Source organism: Hemicordylus capensis, chromosome 4 (assembly GCF_027244095.1).
Source record: "Hemicordylus capensis ecotype Gifberg chromosome 4, rHemCap1.1.pri, whole genome shotgun sequence".
NCBI classification, from domain to species: Eukaryota; Metazoa; Chordata; class Lepidosauria; order Squamata; family Cordylidae; genus Hemicordylus; species Hemicordylus capensis.
This window is the reverse complement of record NC_069660.1, coordinates 301,981,787-302,007,298: the sequence shown is the minus strand read 5'-3', so window position 1 is coordinate 302,007,298 and position 25,512 is coordinate 301,981,787. Positions and strand designations below refer to the sequence as shown.

Below are 25,512 nucleotides of genomic sequence, written 5' to 3'. Positions count from 1 at the left end.
GCGGCAGGATACCTCCCTGCCGCCCCTTCTTGCATTTTGCTGCTGCAGCCTGCCACTGCCGTTGGCTACGCTCCCAAAGGCTTCAATAAGCCTGTAGCGCACACGCACATTGCGCGCGCTTCACATCCGCGAAGTGCATGCGCGCATACGCATATCGTGGAGACATGAAGCACACGACGTGCGTGTGCGCTACAGGCTTATTGAAGCCTTTGGAAGCATAGCCAACGGCAGTGGCAGGCTGCAGCAGCAAAATGTAAGAAGGGGCGGCAGGGAGGTATCCTGCCGCCCCAATTATTAAAAGAACTACGGGCGCCGGAGGGGGAAAGCGGCGGGAGGGGTAAGTAAGAACCCCCCACCCCAGTGCCAGACCGCAGTTCTGCGGTTCCGTACACACCCCTACTGGAGAATGCTGCTAGGGATTGCGCCGGGGACCTTCTGCAGGCAAAGCAGACACACCACCACTCAGCTATGGCTCCATCCCTTCAAAATATGGAGCATGTTGTGAACTTGCATGTCATGGTTGCATGTAAGCCACACAAATTTTCTGCGTATCTTTCCAAGTTTAGTATGTGTGACACCGAAAGAGATAATTGTAAGCAGATTATTATAACCGATAATTGTAAAAGAGAGAACTTGATCCTTGTCCAACATGGCTTGTTCTATCTAGCAGGGAGGCTGTTGTAGGACGCCTGGTAGAAGTCATAAATGCTTCTCTGAGGGAGGGCAGGATGCCTCCTTGTCTTAAGGAGGCAATTATTAGACCTCTTCTTAAGAAGCCTGCATTAGATCCCTCAGAGTTGAGCAACTGTAGGCCTGTTTCCAACCTCCCATGGTTGGGCAAGGTAATTGAGAAGGTGGTGGCCTCTCAGCTGAGCTCCAGACGATTTTGGAGGAAACTGATTATCTAGACCCATTTCAAACTGGTTTCCGGGCGGGCTTTGGGGTGGAGACTGCCTTGGTCAGCCTGATGGATGATCTCCAATTGAGAATTGACAGAGGAAGTGTGACTCTGTTGGTCCTTTTGGATCTCTTGGCGGCTTTTGATAGTATCCTTCTGGAACGTCTGAAGGTGCTGGAGGTGGGGGGCACTGTTTTACATTGGTTCTGCTCCTACCTCTCGGACAGATTCCAGATGGTGTCAATTGGAGACTGTTGCTCTTCAAAATCTGAGCTTAAGTATGGTATCCCTCAAGGCTCCGTACTTTCTCCAATGCTTTTTAACATCTACATGAAACCGCTGGGAGTGATCATCAGGGGATTTGGAGCTGGGTGTTATCAGTATGCTGATAACACCCAAATCTACTTCTCCATGTCAACTTCTTCAGGAGATGGCATAACTTCCCTAAATGCTTGCCTGGAAGCAGTAATGGGCTGGATGAGGGAGAATAAACTGAATCCAGATAAAACGGAGGTACTTAGTGTGTGAAGTCAGAACTCTAGAGACGATTTTGATCTCCCTGTTCTAGGTGGGGTCACACTTCCCCAAAAGGAACAGGTTCACAGTCTGGGAGTACTTCTGGATCCACACCTCTCCCTGGTTTCTCAGGTTGAGGCGGTGGCCAGGGTGCTTTCTATCAGCTTTGGCTGATACGCCAACTGCATCCGTTTCTTGAGATGAATGACCTCATAACAGTGGTACATATGTTGGTAACCTCCAGACTTGACTTCTGCAATGCACTCTATGTGGGGCTGCCTTTGTACGTAGTCCGGAAGCTTCAGTTGGTACAGAACGCGGCGGCCAGGTTGGTCTCTGGGTCATCTCGGATAGACCACATCACTCCTTTGTTGATAGAGTTACACTGGCTGCCAATAGGTTTCCAGGCAAAATACAAAGTGCTTGTCATAACTTATAAAGCCCTAAATGGCTTAAGCCCTGGGTATCTAAGAGAACATCTTCTTCATTATGATCCCCACCGCCCATTGAGGTCATCCAGAGAGGTCCATCTGCAGTTGCTGCCAGCTCGGCTGGTGGCCACACGGGGACGGGCTTTCTCGGTTGCTGCCCCGAGACTGTGGAATGCGCTCCCTGCTGAGATACGATCCTCCCTATCTCTGACAATTTTTAGAAAGCATTTGAAAACCCACCTCTTCACCCAAGCTTTTTTGTTCTTTAAATTTTAAGGTTTTAATTCATGGTTGATTTTTAAATTGTTAAATTGTTTTAAGTTTTTGTATATATTTTAACTTGTTTTATACTATTGTTAACCGCCCAGAGACGAAAGTTTGGGGCGGTGTACAAATTTAATTAATAATAATAATAACAACAACAACAACAACTTGTAAACTGCCCAGAGATGGTAGTTGGGGGGCGGCATACACGTCTAATAAATAAATAAATAAAATTCATGTGTAGGAGGCAGCAGGGAATAGTAGGAACAGACATGTAGGGAAGCAGGAAGTCTTTGGTTGGCTGCAGGAAGTTAAGTTGAAGGAGTGGAGGTCATGGTCTTGGATACAGAGGGTTGAAAAGTAGGGTGCTGCAAAGTCATGGATAGGGCAAGGGGTTTGTGCTCTGCATTGACCATGTAGAGATGGAGGGGGGAAGCTGCATCTTAAGAGCTAGTAATTCAGCCTTGTAAATACACCTGCAAGACTTATTAGCCCGTGCATAAAAAGATTTCTGTCCTGCTTGCTGTCTCATGTTAGTCATTCATGTTACAGACATCCTGAAAGAAAAAAGACCCATCTGCCTTCCAGTGTGCAAATTCTCCCCTACTTGGCTGTCGACTTACAATCAGAGAAGTGGATATTTACAAAACTGTAGAGGTTGTGTTGAATCCAGTTCTTGATATCTAAGACACTGTTTCTCAACCAGTGGTCCGGGGACCACTGCGTGTCCGCAGAGACTTGAGTGGTGGTCCGCGGCTGGGAGGTAAATCCCCACCCCCAACAATGGAGGAGGCAGTGCCAGATTAACTTGGGGCCCCACACTTTGTCTTGTTCCTTAACTGCTGCCTTTCTTTTTGTCTCTTTCAATTTGCTTATTATCATTTGCATGCCTCTGACTTTTCCTTTTCCCACCCTTTTAATACCTACATGGAAGGGCAAGTTACAGGGAAAGAGAGGAAGTAAAGGCAGGAGTCTTTGCAGATTCAGCACAGCGACGGCCTTGTGCTGGGGGACGGGCTTTTTGTCCCATCCCCAAGCACAGGCTCAAGGAGAGCCCTGATTGGTCGGGGCTAGGAAGGGGGCGGGGAGCACGCGCTCTTCGTGTGGCTTCCTTGCTTCCCCTTCCTCTTTGGGCTTCAGCCGGCGTCCCTTCCTTGCTCCCCTCAGCGCAGAACAGGCTTCGGCTGGTCGTCCTTTTGGGAAAAGGCAGGAGTGTTTGCATTCTTCTTTATTTCTCTTCCACGGGTGGGACAAGTTGGAGAAGTGCATGGCAATGGACTGAAGCTTGTGCATGAGGGATGGCTGGAAAAAGGGTGAGCTGGAAGTTTGAGGGGGTCAGGTTCTTAGGGTGAGGTGGCAGTCCTGCTCCTTTTTCCTTGGAAGTGACTTCTGAAATCAGTGGGCATTTACTTCCAAATAAATGTGTGGAGTGTATGGGGGCAGGGAGCGTGGGAAGTACTTTCTCTAAAGTGGAAGTACATGCATGTTTCCAGGGAGTTTACCCTTGGTTTTGTAGAGATGTGCAAATGTCGATGCCATTTGAGAATATGAGAATAGAGTATGAGAATAGATAAAAAGTTGGAGGGCTACATCTGAACAGGAGTGAGAGACCGCTGTGCCTTAATCTCCAGACTGTAGAGTCGCCCCATGGACTGGAACGGCCTCTGGTGGGTCTCAGATGTTTGTGGGCGCTAGTGAGAAGAGCAAGGGTGCGTGTGTGCATCCTTCTAGCTTTAGCTTTTGAAGGAAAAGAGGAAGATCTTGCCCAGGAGAAGCCTGCGGTGGTGGTGGGACGCTTCTCCTTTTCTCAAAGGCTGCTGGCTAGTTGGTGGGATTATATCCAGTTTCACATTAATTTAATATTGTGTGTGTGTGTGTGTGTGTGTGTGTGTGTGTGTGTGTGTGATGAGTATGTTCTTTGTTAACAAATTTTACTTTATTTAACTGAATACATATGAAGACATACTGAAGACATATTTATTCAACTGGGCTTTTGCAGGGGTTCTCAACCTTGGGTCCCCAGATGTTGGTGGTCTTCAACTCCCATAATCCCCAGCCATAATGGCCAAATGCCATTGTGGTTGGGGGTTATGGGAGTTGAAGCCCACCAACATCTGGGGACCCAAGGTTGAGAACTCCTGATTTATAGTTTTAATGTTTAATGTTTGCTTTTAAATGATTCCAATTGTAATGATTTTAATTCTCATAATATTATTTTAATTGTAAACTTACCAGAGATGCAGGTTTTGGGCGGTATAGAAGTCTGTTAAACAAACAAACAAACTTAAACTTGAAACCCCTTTACTAACTGCTGGTTCGGGAAACTGCGCACGAAGAATGTAGTGGTCCTTGAAACTGCACACAAAGAATTTACTGGTCCTTGACCCCGAAAAGGTTGAGAAACACTGATCTAAGAGATACATTTATTAAAGGGTGGGGGGATACTCTTCAGAGCCTTAAACAACTTGGGTCTTGGGCACCTAGATATGCTATCTGAGACCCAATACGAGTCTTCCCAGGGACTTGGGTCATCTAGAGCAATGATTCTCAGCTGGTGGAATATGAACCACTGTGGTGGGACACAGATATCGTCTAGGTGGGGACACAGGGTTTTCATTATGACTAAGAATTTGCTCTCCCTCAATCCCCATGTCCACTTGCAAGTGTGACATGCTTCCCTGATTTTGCATTGTGAGGCTGGTGATTTTTGTTGGCTCCCTTTCTGTTCTGAACTTGTTTTATTAATTTTTGGTTCATATTATTGTAAAATGCTGGTGGGTCAAAAGTTAAGATACAAATTGCTTAAACAAATAATACATATAAGAATCAAGCAAACTATTACCTTCTCTCGCTGGCAGAAATCAGTATTTTTGCTATTTACATTTGCAGATGTAGAAGGTGAAAAACAAGAGAGCAACTAAAGAGAAACCCACACTTATTCAGTCCTCAGGATTGAGTTGTCATTTTTCCCAAAGCCTGATTCAGGTTTGCCAACTGTTGTTAGTCATTTATTGCATTAATGAAAACACTAAAGTGTAGCTAAACGTGTAGATTGTTTTGGATTCTGAGAGAGAGAAAGCACAGAATATTCTGTTTTGCCTGGTGAAGAGATCGTTGGCATCACCCCTGCTAACTTGGCAAAGTGTCACTTTTTATAAAGTGGTGGTTCTCCTGTATTTAGCAGGGGGACAGCAGTTGTCGCTATTCAGCCCCAGTACAGCATTTTTCCAGTGGCTGCTGTCTTTGTGTTTCTTTTTAGAATATGAGCCTTTTGGAGACCATCCTCTTCATATTCTTCTTTGTTTTTCCCCTTTGCAAATCCCTTTGAGAACTTTCCTGTTGAAAAGCGGTATATCCATATTTTCTACTTTATAACTTGAATGCTTGCATACTTAAACTGTCAGCATACTAGGGATGTGCACGGACTGGTTTGTGCACTCCTGGGAGGTGAGGGGGCCTATAAGGGGCTGGGAGGGGGCCCTTACCTCCGCTTTCCCCCTGCCTGCGCTCTCCCCCAAACCATTGCTGAAGGGCTGCAGCAAAACCATTGCTGAAGGGCTGCAGCATACCTCCTTGTGGCCCTGTTCAGCGTCATGTCGGAAGTGGCCAATTCTGGTATGACGCTAAACAGGGCTGCAAGGAGGTACACTGCAGCTCCACTGCAACAGTTTTGGGGAGAGTGCCGGCGGGGGAGGTAAGGGCACCCTTCCAGCCCCTTAAAGGACTCCACTGCATACTAGGTTAGGCCAATAGGCTATACTGCCATAATAATTTCAGCCAGAATACAAAGAACAACTTGACATATATCCTGGGATATTTGGATTTGAACAGCAGATCCCCATGGTCTTAATAGACTTTAGAAAATGCCCTTGGCTTTAAAAGCAGTTGCCGTTTGGCGTTGGGAGTTATTGTTTGAGCAGCTTAAGTCTGAGGCTCCCATGGGTGCATGGAATTCGTTGTATGGTTCTTTGGATCCTGCCTGTCAAATTCCTGATATTCCTTTATAACAGGGGTTTTCAAACTTGGGTCTGCAGGTGTTGTTGGACTTCAGCTCCCATAATAGCCTTCGGCCATTGTGGATGGGGATTATGGGAGTTGGTCCAACAACATCTAGGGAACCAAGTCTGAGAACCCCTGCCTTATTATTATTATTTAAATCTAGGTAAGCAGGTGCTTGTGATTCTCACCAACACGCACACACACTAGTCTTGGTCTCAAGCATTTTTAAAATTTATATTCAAAACATTCCACTGTTCACTGCTTGTACCACTTTATAGTTTGGGACTCTAATATCTAAAGAACTGTCTTCTCCCCATAAGCCTGAATATTTGGTCACATTCTGAGACCCTTCTTTAGGTACATCCCAAATGGGATAGAGAGGTGGCTGCTGGATAAACAGCATTTTGTAGGATGCTGTGCTGTCTCCAGGGAGGCTCACCTGACGCCAGCTTTCGTATATTTCCGGTGCCATATGCTGACATCTATATTTGCTCCTTACAATAGACCCATTCACGTGTTATGTTCAACACTTGTATGACGAGTGTACAGTGGTACAGATTTGTACACAGGTACAGTCATTCACATGTTATGTTGAATGCAGGTACAGAAGTGTAGTTCCTAGCAGTACCATGCCTTTGGCTGTATTCAGGTTCACTTTTTAAGTGAACACAGGTACAAGTAATTCACACAAACACATGTACAGCATAATGCCTGAATTGGAGTACCCTGAATCGGAGTACGGTAATATCTCTTAGATCAATGCTTGGTTCAATGCATTGACTTTGCAGTATGTGTTGGTTTTTTGTGGGGTTTTTTACTGCTGTGCTCTTTTAAATAATATTTTGTGTTGTGCATTATATTCTAGACTTTATTATTGTTAATTGTAAGCCACCCTGGAGATTTATGAAACTGAAGAGTGGGGTACTGGATGTTTTAAACAAATAATAGTGCAAAGAAAAATACTTCATTTGCCACTTTTTAAAAAAAGTACTTCAGGCAACTAGGATTTGCAAGGAAGCCTCCTCCCCACGTTCCATATAATTTAAAAATATCTTTATTAAAATAAGATAGTTATTACTCCGATTTCAGGGCATACCACATGAATTATATACATTGTGGGGGAAACTTGCAGAAGTTCATTGGTAACCCACGGACTAGTTCTAATATGACAGAGTTTCCATTTCCAGTAAAAATGGTTCACTAATGTTTTCCTGTGGTAAAGCTTAACAAGATAAATGAGTTAACGCGTTCATAAGCCATACTAAGTTTCTAAACCTAAATTTGAATTTTCTCTGACATTCTCTTTTGAGGGGCACATCTGCTTACTCTGAAGTCATTAATTTGACTAGTAGAACAAGGAGTTGCCAGATCTGTCTTCTCAGCTAGGCCTGTGTCAATTTCTTTCTGTGTTTCTATATCTACATTTTAAAAACACTGAAGTCTCCTGTCATATGCTAGTAATACAATTCAGTAAAAGGCACTTTAAGTCTAAAACAGTTGATGTGATGTAGTTGTGGCATGTGGAAATCTGCATGGTGGTTATTTCCAGGAGTGAAGAAATGTTGGCTTCAGTTTATCAGCAAGACAAAATACTTTACTCAAGCTATGTTGGTATATTACTCATCAGGACTTTTTTCACTCATCTTGTCAGGTATAATTTTTCACTTGTCACAACTAGCAGACTAGTGGATCTCTGCAGCCCTGATTATTTAGACTTCCCTGGAGTCTAAAATGTATTGAATCCAGAGAATCTTGTGTTGCATTTCCTTTTTTAAAGCAAGTTTCTAGATCACATAGTTTCAGATTGAGAATCCTAGCAGCTTTTACTAAAAATTATTTTAGTGGAACTGCTATACTTAGCACAGGGATTTTCAAATTTGGGTCCAGTGTTCCCTCTAAGGTGTGCACACGTGCACGCACACACACATTTTCTGATGTCTGCTCAGTTAATTTTAGATCCCGCTGAGGTTGAATCAGGAAGGCTCCACTCTGAATGCATGTGCGCGCACACTGCTTTGATACTGCTTCCCAGAACAAAACTCATTCCGCACACAGCTGAAAAAAATTAGAGATAACACTGCTTGGGTCCCCAGATATTGTTGGACAAGAGCTCTGTGGCATAGGAAGCTGCCATATACTGAGTCAAACCATTGGCCTATCTAGCTCAGTATTGTCTTCTCAGACTGGTAGCAGCTTCTCCAAGATTGCAGGCAGGAATCTCTCTCAGCTCTATCTTGAAGAAGCCAGGGAGAGAACTTGGGACCTTCTGCTCTTCCCAAAGTGGCTCCATCCCCTGCGGGGAATATCTTAGAGTGCTCACATTTCATCTCCCTTTCATATGCAACCAGGGCAGGCCCTGCTTAGCTAAGGGCATAAGTCATGCTTGCTACCACAAGACCAGCTCTCCTCTCATGCATCTGGTGGGCCACCGTGGGAAACAGGATGCTGGACTAGATAGGCCTTGGGACTGATCCAGCAGGGCTTTTTCTTATGTTAGCTTTCATCATCCCCAGCCAGAGTGGCCTTCAGTCATGGACATGGGATCCATATTCACCTGTACTTGCTAAAAGATGATCCCCCCCACCAGTGGATGTTTCTTGTATCGTTCACCTAATGGTTAGACAAATGGTGCTCAAGTATCTGTCTTGTTTTTCTTAAATGCTCACCAAAACTTTCTGCAAACTGAGCTGCTTGAACTATATCCTTTGTGCCTAGCTTTCTTTTTGGGCAAGGACACAAGTCTTCTCAATTTTTGGAAACAATCAGCTACTGTCATGGTGTTGTTTTTTAAAAACCTCCTTGGGAATGAATAAGAACTGGTGGTAGGCATAAAAAGTTGCTTATTAACTGAACGGAAATTGAGAAGCGATTGCTTAAAATATATGCAACAATGCCAGTCTGCCTCTTTGCCTATCCACCCTAAGAGTGTACAAGACTCTTTCCCCGAGAATCTGAAAGCTATTTTGGATAGGTGGGTAGAAGGCGCAAGGTGGGGTCCTAGAAAACCAGGAGTGCTCCTTTGCAGTTTATGCTTTGGACTCCTCTCTCCATATTTTATTACACTGGATGCCTGTGTGGCCATGTGTGTGTTTTTTCTGATAGGGAGGTCCTACTTAAGAAAGAAGTTGAGAATAAGCAACACCAGCCAAGATTTGGAGAAGTTCACAGTGGCTGACTTTGAGCACCCCAGGTTTTAAAATTTGAATTTTAAGTATTATGTACTTTTGGAAAAATTGAGAAAAATAACTTTTTCACAAGGTTTTTGTTTTGTTTTGTTTTTGTTGCGGGGGGGGCGTGTTGAAGTATGCTCAAAACTATATGATGACTGAGAGGTTAATTCTTAACTGGAGTCAGATTTGCAGTTGCAAGCATGAATTGTCCCCCTTGCTAAGCAGGTTTTGCTTTGGTTTGCATTTGGATGGATGGCTACATATCACCCCATCATCCTCAGCCACAATTGCCTAGAGATGTACATATCAGTGGTATAAAAAATATTATATATAAATGTGAGCGCTTCTGTTGTAAGATATTCCCCTTAGGAGATGGGGCTGTAGCTGAGTGCTAGAGCATCTGCTTACATTTAGAAGGTCCCAGGTTCAGTTCCTGGCAGCATCTCCAGGTAGGGCTGGGAAAGACTCCTGCACAAAACCTTGGAGAGCTGCTGCCAGCCAGTATAGACAATACTGAGCTAGTTGGGCCAATGGTCTGACTTGATATAAGGTAGCTTACTATGTCCCTATATGTTATCTGTCGAAGTGGTTGCTCAAAAGGAATTGTTATCATTGTAAACAAAGCTGTTAAGGCAAGGGCTCTCAAACGTGGTTCAGCATCCCCAGCTGCCATGGCCAAACCAGTATATAAATATTCGTTGTCATCGGTAGTTGTTTCTTGTGTTTCTCCCACCCCAGCCCCCGGGTAATTTGCCAGCCTCCTTATGTCTTTCTGTTTCATTTGAAACCTTTTACTCCACAGATGGGTCGATGTCTTCTAAATGCAGGGTCTGAGTGCAGATCTGCACAACTGGTTTCCCCTCAAGCTAAACACAGCTCACCCACCCTATCTGGTTGCCTGCAGGTACTAGACGGCTCCGCAGTTCTTGGAGTCTTGAAGAGCAATAGACATGTATCTTGCCTCTCATGGGCTGTTCGACTTGAAGGGCCTGAAATTGGGCAGGGCTGTGGTATTCTGTTCATAACTCTGTTGAAATATAATCAAGAGTGAGACATTATTTGAGAGGTTTGAGGGCATTTGGCTTAAGACAACAGCAGCCATTTCTTGAAAAAACTAAATTTTCTCCCCCCACCCCTTTTTTTAACACAGGCTGTGGATGCAGATGTCAAGAAATCGCTGCTCTTTTTTCTCCTTTGGACTGCAAATTACTGTCTTGGGTAGTTGCACTATGAAGACGCTGCTAACAGGATAAGCATTGAAAAGTCACCATGCATTGAAGTAGTACCAAAAGCCATTACAGGAAAACAAGCACCCAGCAAGTCTGAAGTGGGAAGATCAGCACTGATTCCATTGTGGTCTTTCCATTTCAACAGAATGGCAAGTAAGCGAAAATCTACCACTCCCTGCATGGTTCTGGCAAATGAGCCAGATGCAGACCTAGAAGCAGTGTCTGATGCTGACGAAGGACCACCTGTGATTACACCAGCAGGAAGTGTCTCAAGTGATGAGGACTCCCGAGAATATGTGGACTCGGACAATCAGCAAAATAAAAAAGTCGAAGGTGGCTATGAATGCAAATACTGCACATTTCAGACTCCAGATCTCAACATGTTTACTTTCCATGTGGATTCTGAGCACCCCAATGTGGTATTAAGTTCCTCCTATGTTTGTCTTGAATGCAAGTTTGTTACCAAAAGATATGATGCTCTTTCAGAGCATAATATGAAGTACCACCCTGGAGAGGAGAGCTTTAAGCTGACCATGGTGAAACGTAACAACCAGACAATCTTTGAGCAAACAGTGAACGATCTTACTTTTGATGGGAGTTTTGTGCAAGAGGAGAAAGCTGAAGAACTGGAGGCTTCTGACATCTCTTCGGGCATCTCAATTAGCAAAACCCCTATTATGAAAATGATGAAAAACAAGAATGAAACAAAGCGAATTGCTTTTCTCCACAATGTGGCAGAGGATGGTCCTGCAGAAGAGAAAGATGTTGAAACTGATCCAGATTGTGAAGAAATAATAGAAAAACCTATTTCTGTGGTTTCAGAATCCAACACAAGCAATAAGTTGCCTGTGGAAACAACTAGCACAGTTGTGAATCCTACAACGGTAATTCAGCCTACGCAAGTGATAACCACCATAGCGTCCCCACAGAGCACAAACTTAATTTCTAAAGTCTTGATTCCTATCAGTAGCATTCCAACCTACAACACTGCTTTGGATAACAATCCCCTCTTGCTTAACACCTACAACAAGTTTCCTTATCCAACAGTGTCAGAAATTTCACTTCTTGCAAATCAAGCTAAATATACTGAGGAACAGATTAAAATCTGGTTCTCTGCCCAGCGTCTGAAGCATGGGGTCAGCTGGACACCAGAGGAAGTAGAAGAGGCAAGGAGAAAGCAGTTTAATGGCACTGTACATACTGTCCCTCAGACAATTACGGTTATTCCGGCACACATTTCGGCAGCCAGCAATGGTCTGCCTTCCATTCTGCAGACGTGCCAAATAGTTGGTCAGCCTGGTCTCGTTCTTACACAGGTTGCAGGCACTGGCACGCTCCCAGTGACAGCTCCGATAGCTCTGACAGTGGCAGGAGTCCCAAATCAAGCCCAGCTGCAGAAAGCGCAGATCCAGGCCACTCAGCCTGTTACCGAAACCAAGCAAGTAGCTGCCGTTCCAACCCCTCAGCTTACCAAACCAGAAGTGGTGGTTGCAAATGCTGACACGGTGGGGGTCCGTGCAAAGAAGACAAAGGAGCAGCTGACAGAACTGAAAATCAGCTACCTTAAAAATCACTTCCCTCATGATTTGGAGATAGTCAGACTCATGAAAGCAACAGGCCTGACTAAAGGGGAGATCAAAAAGTGGTTCAGTGACACAAGGTACAACCAGAGGAACTCAAAGCATAACCATTATAATCATCTCAGCAACGATTCCTGCACTATCATCATTGATTCAAGCGATGAAACGAACGAACCCTCAACACTGGTCCAGCTGCAGCAGAAACCATCATTGAATGCCTCAGAGCTCAGCCCTCAGAAATTCAAAGAAAAGACTGCTGAACAACTGCAGGTTCTCCAGGATAGTTTTCACAACAATCCTGTCCTTACAGAGGATGAACTGAATAGGGTAAAGTCAGAAACCAAGCTGACCAGGCGTGAGATTGATGCTTGGTTTGAAGGGCAAAAGAAATGCAGTGCTCTGCAGGATGAAGGAGAGGAATTAAATGAAAGTAATACAAGCAGCTCAAAGGAAGCATCTGCAGAGACATCTGGTGGGGAAGGAGCCGGAGCACAGAAGTCAGGAAAGCAATCTAAAAAGTCGCCAGAACAGCTACATGTGCTTAAAACATCATTTGTCCGGACTCAGTGGCCGTCATCAGAAGAATATGACAAGTTGGCAGAAGAAACCGGGCTTCCTCGACCAGAGATTGTTAGTTGGTTTGGAGATACTCGTTACGCCTGGAAAAATGGCGGCTTGAAATGGTACTACAACTATCAAGGGACCAACGCAAATAGTTTGAACGGTCAAGGCCATTCCAGAAGGAGGGGAAGAGGAAGGCCAAAGGTGAGAGGACGAGGAAGGCCTCGCGGGCGACCGAGGGCAAATAAAAGGATCAAACACTGGGACAAAACACCAGTGATCAAATTTAAAACTGGAAAAGCAATCCTTAAGGATTATTACCTGAAACACAAATTCCTTAATGAACAAGACCTCGACGAGCTGGTTGCCAAATCGCACATGGGATACGAGCAGGTCCGAGAGTGGTTTGGGGATAGGCAGAGAAGAGCTGACCTGGGTCTTGAGTTGTTTGAGGAGGAGGAGGAGGAGGAGGAAGAGGAGGAGCTGCTGGATTACCAGGAGGATGAAGAAGATGAAGAAGAAGATGAAGAAGAAGAATCGGATGACAGTGACAATTGGGAACCTCCTCGACATGTTAGGCGTAAACTCTCAAAATCAGACTGACATGTAAGTTTTTTGCGTTGTGGGAACATAATCTTGCTTTGCAGTGCTCAGTGTCTGGTGCTGGGCCTCCAGCTCCGGTGATTGCCTGCTTAGAATTTGCTCCACTTTGGAATGGGGAGACAAGTTGCTAACTCGTGCGGCAAACACGCATTTGCTCCTTGATTAGCAGAGATGGGGGGAAACAACCCCAAGATTTGGAATTGCAACACCCATCCCAAATTCAGCTCTCCACACCTGTGCTGATAGGGGCATACCATTTAAGGGACTATCTACTTAATTGCCTTACGTTTGATTCCAAAAATCCTCTATGGATGCAGATGTGTGTGTTTTACTGTTTTTCTCTTATTACAGGAGGGAATAACTGCAAAATGGGGAAAATGCTTACAGCGTTGCTACTGCAAAACTGTGTGTCAGGTTTTCTTCCTTCCAGCGTAAGGAAATGTTCAGAGGGAAAACAAGATGGGTTGTGGGTAAATGATACCAAAGGAAAGAAGCAGCAATGGGATGAGGATTGTTTGAAGGGTTTTTGGCTATTTTTAGAGGACAATAGAGGAAAGGAATATCTCTGTTGCACATGGAGCTTGTGTGCTAGGTTTACAGAAGTCATGTTGAATGTGTCTCCCTAGCTGTCTTCAGGGAGTTAGGTTTGGGCCTGAAATACGTTTTATATTCAACCTAATCAGTGTATATCATATTTAAATACTAGATACAGTGAATGCAGCCAATACCAAAATTTGTTTTTCGTTGTGCAGTCCTTTTGAAATTGTAAGATAAAGGTTGCTTCTATTTTAAAAAAAAAAAAAATGAAGTCCCCAAAACTTTGTATGGCATTTTGGTTTTCGTTTTTTTTAATTAAAGGAGCAAAGTTTAAAACACCACACAAGATGCTGTGTTTAAAACAGTGATGATCAAATTATTTAGCCTGGGGAAGCCAGACACTCCCTAGGATTGACTTTACTACCACCAGCACCTCCATCTCCTCCTCCTCCAGCATAGATCTAAAAGCTTGGCCAGGGAGAGCCTAGACCTTCAGGCTCAAGAAATGACATTGCCAACAGCCCATAAAGCACAATCTCTTACCTGGCGATTTCCAGAGTGGCCATTAGCTTCCTGATGAAAAGGTACCTGCCAGGTAGGAAGGAGTGCCTTGTAGTTCCAGAGGGGGCTGAGTGGAATCATGGCAGGGGCTGATTGAAGCCTGCAAGGCTGCCAGCTGACCACCCATGGTGTTAGAAGAGCAGGAACTCGCAAATATTGTAGGCAAGGACTCCCTATGTCAGGAGAGCAATAGTCTGAAATTATCCCAAGTATATTGAGGCAAAACGCGCAGCTCAGCTCTGAGCCTGCAATCTTGAAATCAAGCAGATGAGGGGGAGATAATAGACTATTTTGACCTGCACAGTGCTTTATGTAGCAAAAAGACCATTAAGTGGTTACCTTGCTGACCATGCTTGTGGCCTATCATTATAATGCAAATGATGTGTATCCCCCAAAAGACATGCTGATGGAGAGTCAGTGGCCCACTCCAGTTGAGATGGGGGCAGTGGGGAGATCCCACTACCTAGCAGATGTCTATTTCCTACCCTTAGGAACCAGGATTTAAAATAGGTGTACAAACTGAAGATAAAGAGGATCTATCTGCTAGGGCTGCCGGTTAAAGAACTCTTGATTGCTTAGTTAATCAAATTTTGCACACGAGTAAAGACAATGGTTCTGAAGCATAAAGCATGTTACCTTTCCTGAAATGTTGGTGCATGCATTTGTTATCTTAGAAGCATTCCCTTCTGTTTGAGGGAGAAGGGGGAATACCTCTTCTGAGACAGCACTTGCTATATGCAGCTTTTCCAGGTATTTGTATTAAGGTTTAAAAGATCTGTTGTTCCAGTGAATAATTGGGGCACAAGAACACCCTGCTGGATCAGGCCCAAGGCATTCCAGCATTCTATTTCACAAAGTGGCCCACAAGATGCCTCTGGGAAGCCCACAGGCAAGAGGTGAGGGTGTCAAACTTCGAACACCCCCCCCCCCCGCACACACACACACACCTGGTATTTGAACCTGTTTTGAGGCCTGTAAAAGGTTCGTGCACATCCCTAGTGGCCTATAGCCACCAGGCTAGTAGCCATTGATAGACCTGTCCGCTGTGAATTTGTCCAAGCGCCCTTTAAAGCTCTCCAAGCTAGTGGCTATCACCACATCCCTGGGCAGAGAATTCCATAGATTAATTATGCATTGTGTGGGAATGCACTTCCTTTTGCCGGTCCTAAATTTCCTGGTCATCAGTTTCATGGTTATTTGAATAACCAGTTTCATGTATATTCTAAGCCTGTCAAGTTTTCATTAAATCAGTGGCACACTGCAACCCTGGCAACAACTGATTCGCGTCAGATGTTAAAAAAGCATTTTTGCCAGTGACCCCAGTGTGTGTTGCATTTGTGAAAATTTAAATTGTGACATTTCCTGCCTTTCTGGTTTTTGGGTGTTGCCAAATCTTTTATGCAGCTGGCAGTTGCTTCATCTGTCTTCCTTTGCAGTCCTCTGCAGTGGCCTGAATGAATGAATGAACGTACACAGGTAGTTTTTCCAAACTTCATAATAAGGAATTTAGGCAATCAGTTACTTTTGCCACTCAGTCAAGTGCCACTTTTTAGTTTAGTTCTTGACATTTATTTGGGCTTAATTTTCAGCAGTGTGGTGTTCTAACTGGGAGAATCCTTCTTGTTCAGTTTTAGCACCCAGAAAGCAGCATTTTGAAGGATCAATTCAAAAGCAGCGTACAGGGATTTCATTGAATTTGTTAACATTAAACATGCCAGACTTGAAACACACATGGAAGTCCCATTCGAAACTGTTCCAGGGCAGCTGGATTGCTGGCTTCCAGCAAACCATGCAGACTGGGAGCAAAAATTTACTTTGAGAATGTGAGTCTGTTCCCCTCTAGGGCGAATTCTCCCTTCACCTTGTTGTTAACCATGCAGGGGTGTAACTATATAAAAGGGCAAGGGGAGACAGTTGTTTGGGGGCCCACTGCCTTCGGGGGGCCCCCCAGAGGCAAGTCACATGACTGACTCCCCCAGCCGCACACCCGCCTGGGCTTCCTTCAGTTGTATTCATCCTCCAAAATTGATGTGAGTGTTAAGACCTGGAGCTACCAGAACAACGTGTCGTTCTCTAGAACCATTGAATGACTTGCATCGTCCACAACTTACAAAACCTTTAAAAAAATAGTTTAGGATGGTTTTCTATTGCGGCACATAGGAGATAGATAGATAGATATAATTTTACTACTGTTACCACTATTCAGCCTCATTTAAGATTTCTTTACTTCATGAGCTGAGCTTCCGTGAGGTGGGGGCATTTTAAAATCTTGTCTCTGGGCCCACTCCAACCTTGCTACGCCCCTGTAACCATGGTTTAGTATTGCATGTGCACTGTCCATGATTAACTCTTGATTCAGTTCTCTCAGAACTGTATACTTGCTTCAAATGAGGGATTCAAATTGTGGCATAGAAGGTAATTATCACTTGTGTTGATTGACAAACAGAATGACAAACCATTGTTAACACCACTGAGGAAAGGAATTAGCTCCAGAGAAGTGAAAGGAAGGAAGCATATATTGCCCAGCCTGGCTTGTGATTGTGAAATCATGGTTTTTAGGCACCAGTGTTGCATCTGCCTTGGGTTCTGCCATACAAACCCTTCCCTCAATGGCACAGACACAGGGGCTACTTATTGTTACTCTGAATATTCTCAAAGACACTCTTCTTTAGCTTGGTTTGGACTGTAGAACATAAGAACAGCCCTGCTGGATCAGGCCCAAGGCCCAAACAGCATCTTGTTTCGTACAGTGGCCCACCAGATGCCTTTGGGAAACCCCCAGGCAAGAGCTGAGGGCATGCCCTCTCCTGCTGTTACTCCTGCTGTTACAACCTGCAGCTGGTATTTAGAGGTATTGGTATTCCCCTTAAACAGTGCTTGTGGAGGAACCAGATAGGCTTGATTTTTCTGTTTGTGTTTAATGCTGGGAAAATCATAAGATTATCTTCATAATTGTGAAAATTTCTGAGGAACAGGTCCCTCTTGACCAGTAGAACCCAGCTGCCTGGCCTCTCATCTGACATGGCATATCCTTGCTGTCTCTAAAAGCCCTCCTTACACACACTATATTCAACACACATGCAATCTGTGTACAGTATACATGTACAGATCTGTACATATGTTCACACATTATGGCCAACACATGTACAGTAGTACACTTCCTATCTGTACCCTGCGACTGAGAGGTCCTGTACCCAGTTTCATTTAAAATGTACAGCCATTCATATAAAATATGTACAAGTGTACAGACACCTGTAAAGACATACAGTGTAATGTTTGAATAGAGCTAAAGTGAGGGCACATTCATAAGGAGCATTCATGGTGAAAATGGCACAATTAAAACGTGCTGGGATTATTTTTGATATGACAAAATGAATGTAGGAATCAAGAGTAATGGAAAACAATACCATATTTAGCTGAATCCAAGCCTAGGTTTTTCCAAATTCTTTTATGTTAGACATCAGGGGATTGTCAATTTTAGAATCCTCTTCCATTTGGGTTAATACAGGTATAAACTAAATTTAACCTTTATATTTTAAGGGGGGTCATCTTGAATAGAAAACTCTGAATTTAGGTAAATACACTATATGGCCTGAAACATGCATGCACAGTCTTTTGACTCTTATTAGACTCCTGAGAATTCTGTTTTGTTTGTGTTGAAAAGCACTCTTTTCAACAAGATTTTAGTAGAAACCCTGCATGCGCACACACACACAGACAGTTCCTGTTTAGATATTAAATCAAAAGAAGTCCTAAATTTATCTTGAAAATTGATTTCAATGGCCGTTTAATTGTCTATCTACAGATATTTTTACTCTTAGAGTTAAGAATTCCATGGTAATGTCACAGTGTGACATGTCTGCCAGTTTTGGTATTTCCCATGATCGTGCAAATATCATGGGTTTCATGCAAATAAAATACAGGTGTTGGCTGCAGGCCTGTACAACGTGTTGTGCTCAGTTATGTCCTTGGTGCTAATCAGAGTTGCCTAACAGAGATGTAGTTCACTCAGGGTTTGGGGTTTGTTTGTTTTTACTGTGGAACAGTCATCCTTAGGGAACTTTACCCTGCAGCTTTCATAGTCTTGCACCCCTCTTAATACATCTACCTTTTACCACATTCTAGAAAACTTGACATTGTGTAGAGATGGTAAATGATGAACTTTTACTGCATGGGATACAACTACAAGAGCACTTTATGGAAGTTGTGGGGAGACGTCTCTTCCTGAGAAGTTTCTTCCGAGACTCTTTCACTTCAGAATGGCTTTTTAAAAATGAGTCCCAAAGACAGATGCCCAGAGCTTCTTTCATTCCATTATGTCTCCTGTTAGGAGAATTTAGACTCTACCAGAAGAATTAGTTCAGCTTTTCCGTATGATAACCTGCTAATTAGGGTGTGGGTGTGAAGAGTGTTCCTTTTGTCAGATAAGTATTTTGTCCTTACAAATCTGTTGATATATTTAGGCTGCACAAAATTTGGGGAACAACATAAAAATTGGGGGATGAATTTGTACTGGTGTCACCCATCTTGTCATTGGGTGTCTGGGGAGACACTTGTCCCACCACACACAGAAGTAAATTAGGACAAAGGGTCTTAAGGGCAACACCTGATAGTGTGCCCACCTGATTTCTTTAATTGTGAGGTAGAGTCTGATAAAAGGAGTCCTACATTGGTAGCATTTGCCACCATTTTGGATTTTCTAAGCTCTAGAGGCATTTGATTCCAATCCTCTTATGAAAAGAACTCCAACAAGATATGGTGAACAAATCTAGTCAGACTCTGCTGGTGCCTGCCAGAGTAAGCATGAACATGGAAAGTGTGCATGACCCCATTGTATTGGATTATAGTTAGTAATCAAAATTTAACTGGGGTTATATGATATTAAAAGGAAGAAAGGAAGAACTACTTCCAAAAAAAAAAAAGTCAAACGTTAGAAAACATAAGATTTCTTAAGCATTTTTATTCACCATTTGACTAGGATGTTTTCCATGGAGGACTCCCTTTCCTATTCAAGCATTTTTAAGATGGAGATAGCCGTATGTTGTCTCCAACCAAACAGGACGTTCCTTCCACAGTGGCTTGCAAATAATGGGAATCTCTCCAGCCAATAATAATTCCCTTTAATTTACTAGGTGTGACCTTTATTAAACAGAAACAGAGAATGGAAATGGCCCAAGGCCTCTCTAGAAGCTGAGCCTTGTCATACAAAGGAGATTAATTCTAATTTCTGCTCCTTTTCGTCTCCACAAACTGAGGGGAATTGAACTGAGCATTTTCTAACGGTTTAGCTGTCAGGTATTCTTCCCTCCCCCCTGAGTTGCTTTATAAAATGTAGGATATACTTTAAAGCATTTTACAGGGCACCCAAAACTGAGCAAAATTTAAACAGGATGAGGGGTCAGTGGAATTGCAGGTTTTTGCTGTTGAGCGACGGACATTGATTCACAAAGATAACTAATCACTCTGAGGCAATTAACAACAACAACAACAAATATTTATATATTGCTTTTCAACAAAAGTTTCCAAACCAGTTTACATAGAGAAATAACAAATAAATAAGATGGATCCCTGTCCCCAAAGGGTTCACAATCTAAAAAGAAACATAAGATAGACACCAGCAGCAGTCACTGGAGGTACTATGCTGGGGATGGACAGGGCCAGTTGCTCTCCCTTTGCTAAATAAAGAGAATCACCATGTTTAAAAAGTGCCACTCTGCCCAGTTAGCAGGTAATTGCTGGTAATTGCTTAAACACACACACACACACACACACACACACACACTTCAGAAGCATGAAATCTGTGTGGTTAAGTCAACAACTTTTAAAAATATAACAAATTTCCACCATGGACTCTCCTCTAGATCCTGAAGTGCAAAAATGTGGCTCCTTCACAGTCTTCTGCACTGAGCACTCTGATTGGCCCTCAGATGGTTTCTCTGAAGGCTTGGCTGGCTAGTTTTCCCCTGACTTGTCACCTCCAGAGGGGTTTACATTGTGTGCCAATTTTCTGAAATAATAGGCAACTTAATTTATGCTAATTGGTGCAATTCTTTGTGGAGCCTTAGACGCACCCTCTGCAGAATGGAGAGAGCTAACCAGTCTTCCTTATGAGATTCTTGTATACTAGTTACTCTTAAACCTTCACGAGACTGAAGAACTGTCCTACTCACTTCAGAAGTGGCCCTGAAGCCCTTAAACCTGCTCTCGGGTATTTGGCTGCTGGGTTCCAAGTCGTAGCTGCCTATAGGGTTCACTGGCACATGCTAACGCCATCCCCATCTGTCTTTCATTTTTCTTCCTTGAGACTGCTACATCCCTGTCCAAGTTGGGAATCTGGCAATGGTTTATGGCTTTAAAGGGCTATGGGGGTCATCCACACAATCAAAAACTGTGTTCTACCCAGGTCTGGGAGCTGTGTGTGTTCTCAATTTTCGGTTGTGTGGAAGCAAGGTAAGAGGAAGACCTGGGTAGCTTTTGCTCCCCCGTTGCTTCCACACAATCCTTCTACCCAGGTTTTCCTCCTACCTTACTTCCACACAACCGAAAATTGGGAGCAGATACAGCTCCCAAAGTATCAAAAAATATTTGGGGAGAGAGGAGTGTGGTTTGTAGCATGAATCCTGATAAGCCTTTATCACAATTCTAGAATTTCAGAGTTGGCAGTAACCTTGGAGGTTTCTAGGTCAATTCCCTGCTCAGTGTTTGAACTGGTAGATTAATCTACTAAAACTTTAGTGGGGGTTGTGAGTTAGGATTACCAAACCTCCAGGATTGGCCTGGAGACTCCAGGAATCGGCATCAACTTCCAGGTGACTGTTGAAAGCAATTGTGGAGATTTGAATGGCCTGATATTGTGAAATGTCTTGAGTGGAAAACATCCCCAGAAGTGGCTTCGGTCAGAGTTGACAACCCCTACTGTGACAATTAAGGACATGCTCATTTACTTTTAAGCCCCCCTTTTTTCTGGCATGCTAAAGGCAATGAAGTAATAAATTAAAGCTGCTGAGTGGTTGCTTTTTGTTTCTTACATTGCAAGCTCTTCACACTTCACTATTTTAGGAGGACACCTTGACTAAAGATTCAAGCATATGCAAATATTTTGAAGATGTAATTGATCCTGTCAGAAGGTAGACAAGACCACCTCAGAATTCTTAACTTCGGCAGCCAAGCCACCGACAGCCTTGTAAGATATTTTAGAAACTAGGGCGGTGTATACAACTTTGGCTCTTCAGATGTTGTTGAACTACAACTCCCTACAACAGCTAGAGTGCTGAGGTTGCCTACCTCTGCTCTAGAGCAGTAGTCCCCAGCCTGAGGGCCTCCAGATGTTGCTGAACTACAACTCCCATCATCCCCAGCTACAAAAAATGTAGCTAGGGCTGATGGGAATTACAGTTCCGCAACATCTGGAGGCCCCCAGGTTGGGAACCACTGAACTAAGGTATAGTTTGTATCTCCAGTGAAGAGCAAGTGAGACAGAGGACCATTAGTGGTTCACATGGATTATAAACAGTCAGTGGAGAAGCACATGGCACACACAGCTTCCACCTCTTCAGCCAATTGAGAATTGAGCAGGGTTTGGAGCAGTGTTCCCTCTAACACTGATATTGTTTTGATTGTTTTAATGTTGTTTTTAGAATATTGTTTTAAAATTTTAAATTGTGTTTTAAATTTCTTGCTTTTCAATTTTTTGTTTTTGTTTTTTAATTAATGTTTTACTTTTTATCTTGTTGTAAACCGCCCAGAGACGTAAGTTTTGGGTGGTGTAAAAATATGATAAATAAATAAAATAACAGGGATTCCCAGATGTTTACTCCAACTCCCAGAATCCCCATATTGCAGCTGGGGCTTCTGGGAATTGTAGTCAACAACATCTGGGAATCCCTGTTAGAAGGAACACTGGTTTGGCGGTCAGTTGGACCTCAGACATCTATCCATTCTGTTTTTAAAAGAAAAACAAACACCACCCTTCCCCAAATGTGAAGCACAATGGCTTGTAATTGTCTGTGTGAGATTTCTTGTGGGACTGAAGCTCTTTTCCCCTTCCAGAAGTGAAAGCGTTTCAGCACTGATTATATGAACCCTGCCTATATAGTCATGTTTCTGTTTGTATTTAAGCTTGCAAAGCCTTTTGGCTTGACAATGCTGTGGGATATTGTTTCATCTTGTATTTGTTTACAGCTCAGTGTTCCTAACTCCTGCTAAAAAAAGAAAGCGTAAAAGCACAACGTTGTGAGGCCGCAACCAGCACTGTGACGAGACAAGCCACAGGACTCCCTGTTACGTTATGCCTTTCAAAGTGGCTTTCTTCCCAACTTCTGGAAAACACAAGTACAATAATTGTTCGTTCTCCATTGGAGAGATGTGTGTGATACAGGGTGAAATAATTGCACAAAGAGTGCCACAAGGGATCCAGCATCCCAGATTTACTTCAGTGAAGCCCCTGAGACTTTATTCTTACGATGTCCTAATCTGCAGTTGCGTTACTACATTGCAATGTATTTGAACCATGAGACTGGTGCTTCTGTAACTGCCAGTAAAGATTTGAGGTCAGCATGTAGCAAGTTACAAAATCTGCTCCTGGTGTATTATAATTGCACATGACCAATGCTATTAGGCTCCTTCTAGAAGTGAAGATGCTTTGCTTGACTGGTGCACAGCAGCTTACAGTTTTCTTCCTTTCCAGCTGCCCAGAGTGGTGAAGGGAAAGCAGTTCAGGGAGAAGGGCAGGCAGGGTGGGGGGAGGAATAGGAGTCCAAGAGCTCTGGCTTATGCTGAATGGGGCATGCCTGATCTTTCGTGAAAGCAAGGAAAGAATTGGATGCATACACAACCCCAGGATTGGAATACACCACAAGGATTGGACTGACCGTGTTGTGCCAAAGTTAAAAGCGCCTGCAGCTGGCAGAAGTTCTGCATTGTAAATAAGACTGATTAAATTACACCTTGTTAAAAATCAGATTTTAATACAGAACATTTTTATTCTGCTACATGATGGGAACTTTCTCTTTAATGAACATTATTCAAAAGGGGACTCGATGACCACTAGATTATTGTCTGGCTTGTTCTATGTTCCTAGTATAAAGATGGGCTTCATTGCCTGTGTTCTTTGATATGTGATTTAAGCTTATAGCTTTGAGTGACCAAACATTTTACAGAGTAAAAGTTCTTAGAAACAAGTAAACATAACTGATATTTGTGTCTTATTTAACAGGATTTGCACACGGGTTTTAGATGTATTTGTTCAACTCTTTTAAAGAAAAATACATCTGGAAATTCAGTGTACTTCTAAAATATCATGCAAAAGTTTTGTGGCACTAGATGCTGTAGTTATGGATTTTCTTTAAAGCAGCTGCTACTGCTTTAACATTTGTAATATTTCAGTGAAATATTGAGCACACAGCTGAAGAAAACAGTTGGGATTTGAGCAGGGCGGTGGGGAAGGAAGAGGCATAGATGCTGTTGGGAGGGGTGTCAACAGCAGCCGCTGAACTAAATAAAGATATACCAAAAATGTTGACAAACAAAATAATAAATATCTGCTTGTTGGTTGTATGTGTGTTTTTTTTCTCCAAGAGTGAAGGAAAAGCCAGAAAATGTTGTTGTTTTTTTAGTCCTCTTCTCCCCGCCACCAGCATCTTTCTGTGATAGTGCTAAAAAAATACAGGTCTGGCATTCAAACATTAAACACTAATTTTTAATTGCACAGGTGTTGAAGCAACAGTGGTTCTGCCCACACTGTCCCCAGTCGTGCAAGGGAAGATTTGGGTAAAGACTTTCCTCCTCCACAGTATGAACAGCAGCATAGAATTTCTCATTTTATTTTATCTGCCCTTTCATCAAGGAGCTCCAAGCTGCTATGCAAGGTTCTTTTCCCTTCTTGCTACTCTGTAAGATAGGCTAGGCGGAGAGCAAGTGTGACGGGTCCAAGGTCTCGCCCAGTGAGTGTAATAGCTGGGCGGGGATTTGAACCTGAGCCTCTGTGCTATTCTGTACACCCTCCCCCCCGCCCTTAAAGGAACCCCCCACCCCATGCTGGACCACAGCTCCATGGATCCGTGCACACCTCTATTGTCATATTCCCATCTCCCATCATTCCCAGCCACAATAAATTGTAGCTGAGGCTGATGGGAGTTGTAGTTCAGCAACATCTGGAGTACCACAGGTTGGGAACCCCTGTTGTAGTCCAGCTGCATTTGAGGACCTAAGTTTGAGAACCCCTGGCCTAGACAATACTGAGCTAAGCAAACGAAGGGTCTGATCTAAGGCTGTCTCATGGGAAAGAGGACAGGTCTCCAGAGATGCACAGAAGAGGGAATTTTAGCAGGTGCAGCTTGTCATGTAGGGGGAAGAAAAGTTGTACCTCTTGAAATTCCCGCTTCTGTGCATCTCTTAAAAGTACAGGAGACCTGTCCTCTCTTCTGTATGGCAGCCCTAGTCTGACGCAGGAAAGAGCATATAGTAGACTAGTCATTTGTATTTTTTTATGTAATTTTAATTCCAAACTTAAGGCTTTTATAAATGGGAAAGCTGCCTATAAATATCAAGAGTGTGACCCACCAGCCACACAACCAGGAGATGAAGATGTGCTCCGTCTCCTGCTGCTGCTCCTCTGCAACTGCATCCTGCCTCTGAACATGGAGGTAGCCTATAGTCAGTAAAGGATCCAAAAGGATAAAAGACTGTTATGGAGTAAATACGATGTACCTCTTGGAGGGCAAGATGAATTGTTATATGTGTTGATTTACCTGTGGTGTCTATCTTTCTAAACAGATTCCACTGTTGATCTGTTTTTATCAATATAAGGAGATAGACACTGTTGTAGTCAAGGCCACTGAGGAAGACCTTTTGGGGGTTGAAATGTCTGGCTTCCCATGACTGTTGAGATCATCTCCTTTTGGAAGTTAACTTCTAAATACTTTGGAAGCATTTTTGGGGTTCTACCTTATTCTCTTTGGCAGTTTAGGATACACACCCCATGGACTTGATAACAATTATTGCATTGTTTTGAATTGGGCAGGGTTTTTTTCTGTTAAAACTCATATCCCTACATGCTTGTGTAAATTTTTGAAATGTTAATATTTTAATTATTCATCCATCTTTTTAGTATTCATGATTTCTTAGCAGTTATTTTGGATTATTTGCTGGTTTTGTCATCTATGA

At 43.3% G+C, this 25,512-nt stretch overlaps 1 protein-coding gene across 3 annotated transcripts in view; it reads left to right on the top strand.

Moving 5' to 3' along the window:
- ZHX1 (zinc fingers and homeoboxes 1) overlaps positions 1–23,900 on the top strand; it is a 34,610-nt gene extending 10,710 nt beyond the window's left edge. For 2 of the 3 annotated variants that reach the window (XM_053250628.1, XM_053250627.1), the window contains 2 exons: positions 10,429–13,254; positions 22,531–23,900. In XM_053250628.1, the coding sequence (XP_053106603.1) occupies positions 10,654–13,251 (2,598 nt within the window). In that variant the 5' untranslated portion in view covers positions 10,429–10,653 and the 3' untranslated portion in view covers positions 13,252–13,254; positions 22,531–23,900. Of the gene's footprint in view, positions 1–9,455; positions 9,578–10,428; positions 13,255–22,530 lie in introns of those variants that run through there. The other variant, XM_053250629.1, reaches the window with a different exon arrangement.
- The last annotated feature ends 1,612 nt before the right edge of the window (positions 23,901–25,512 follow it).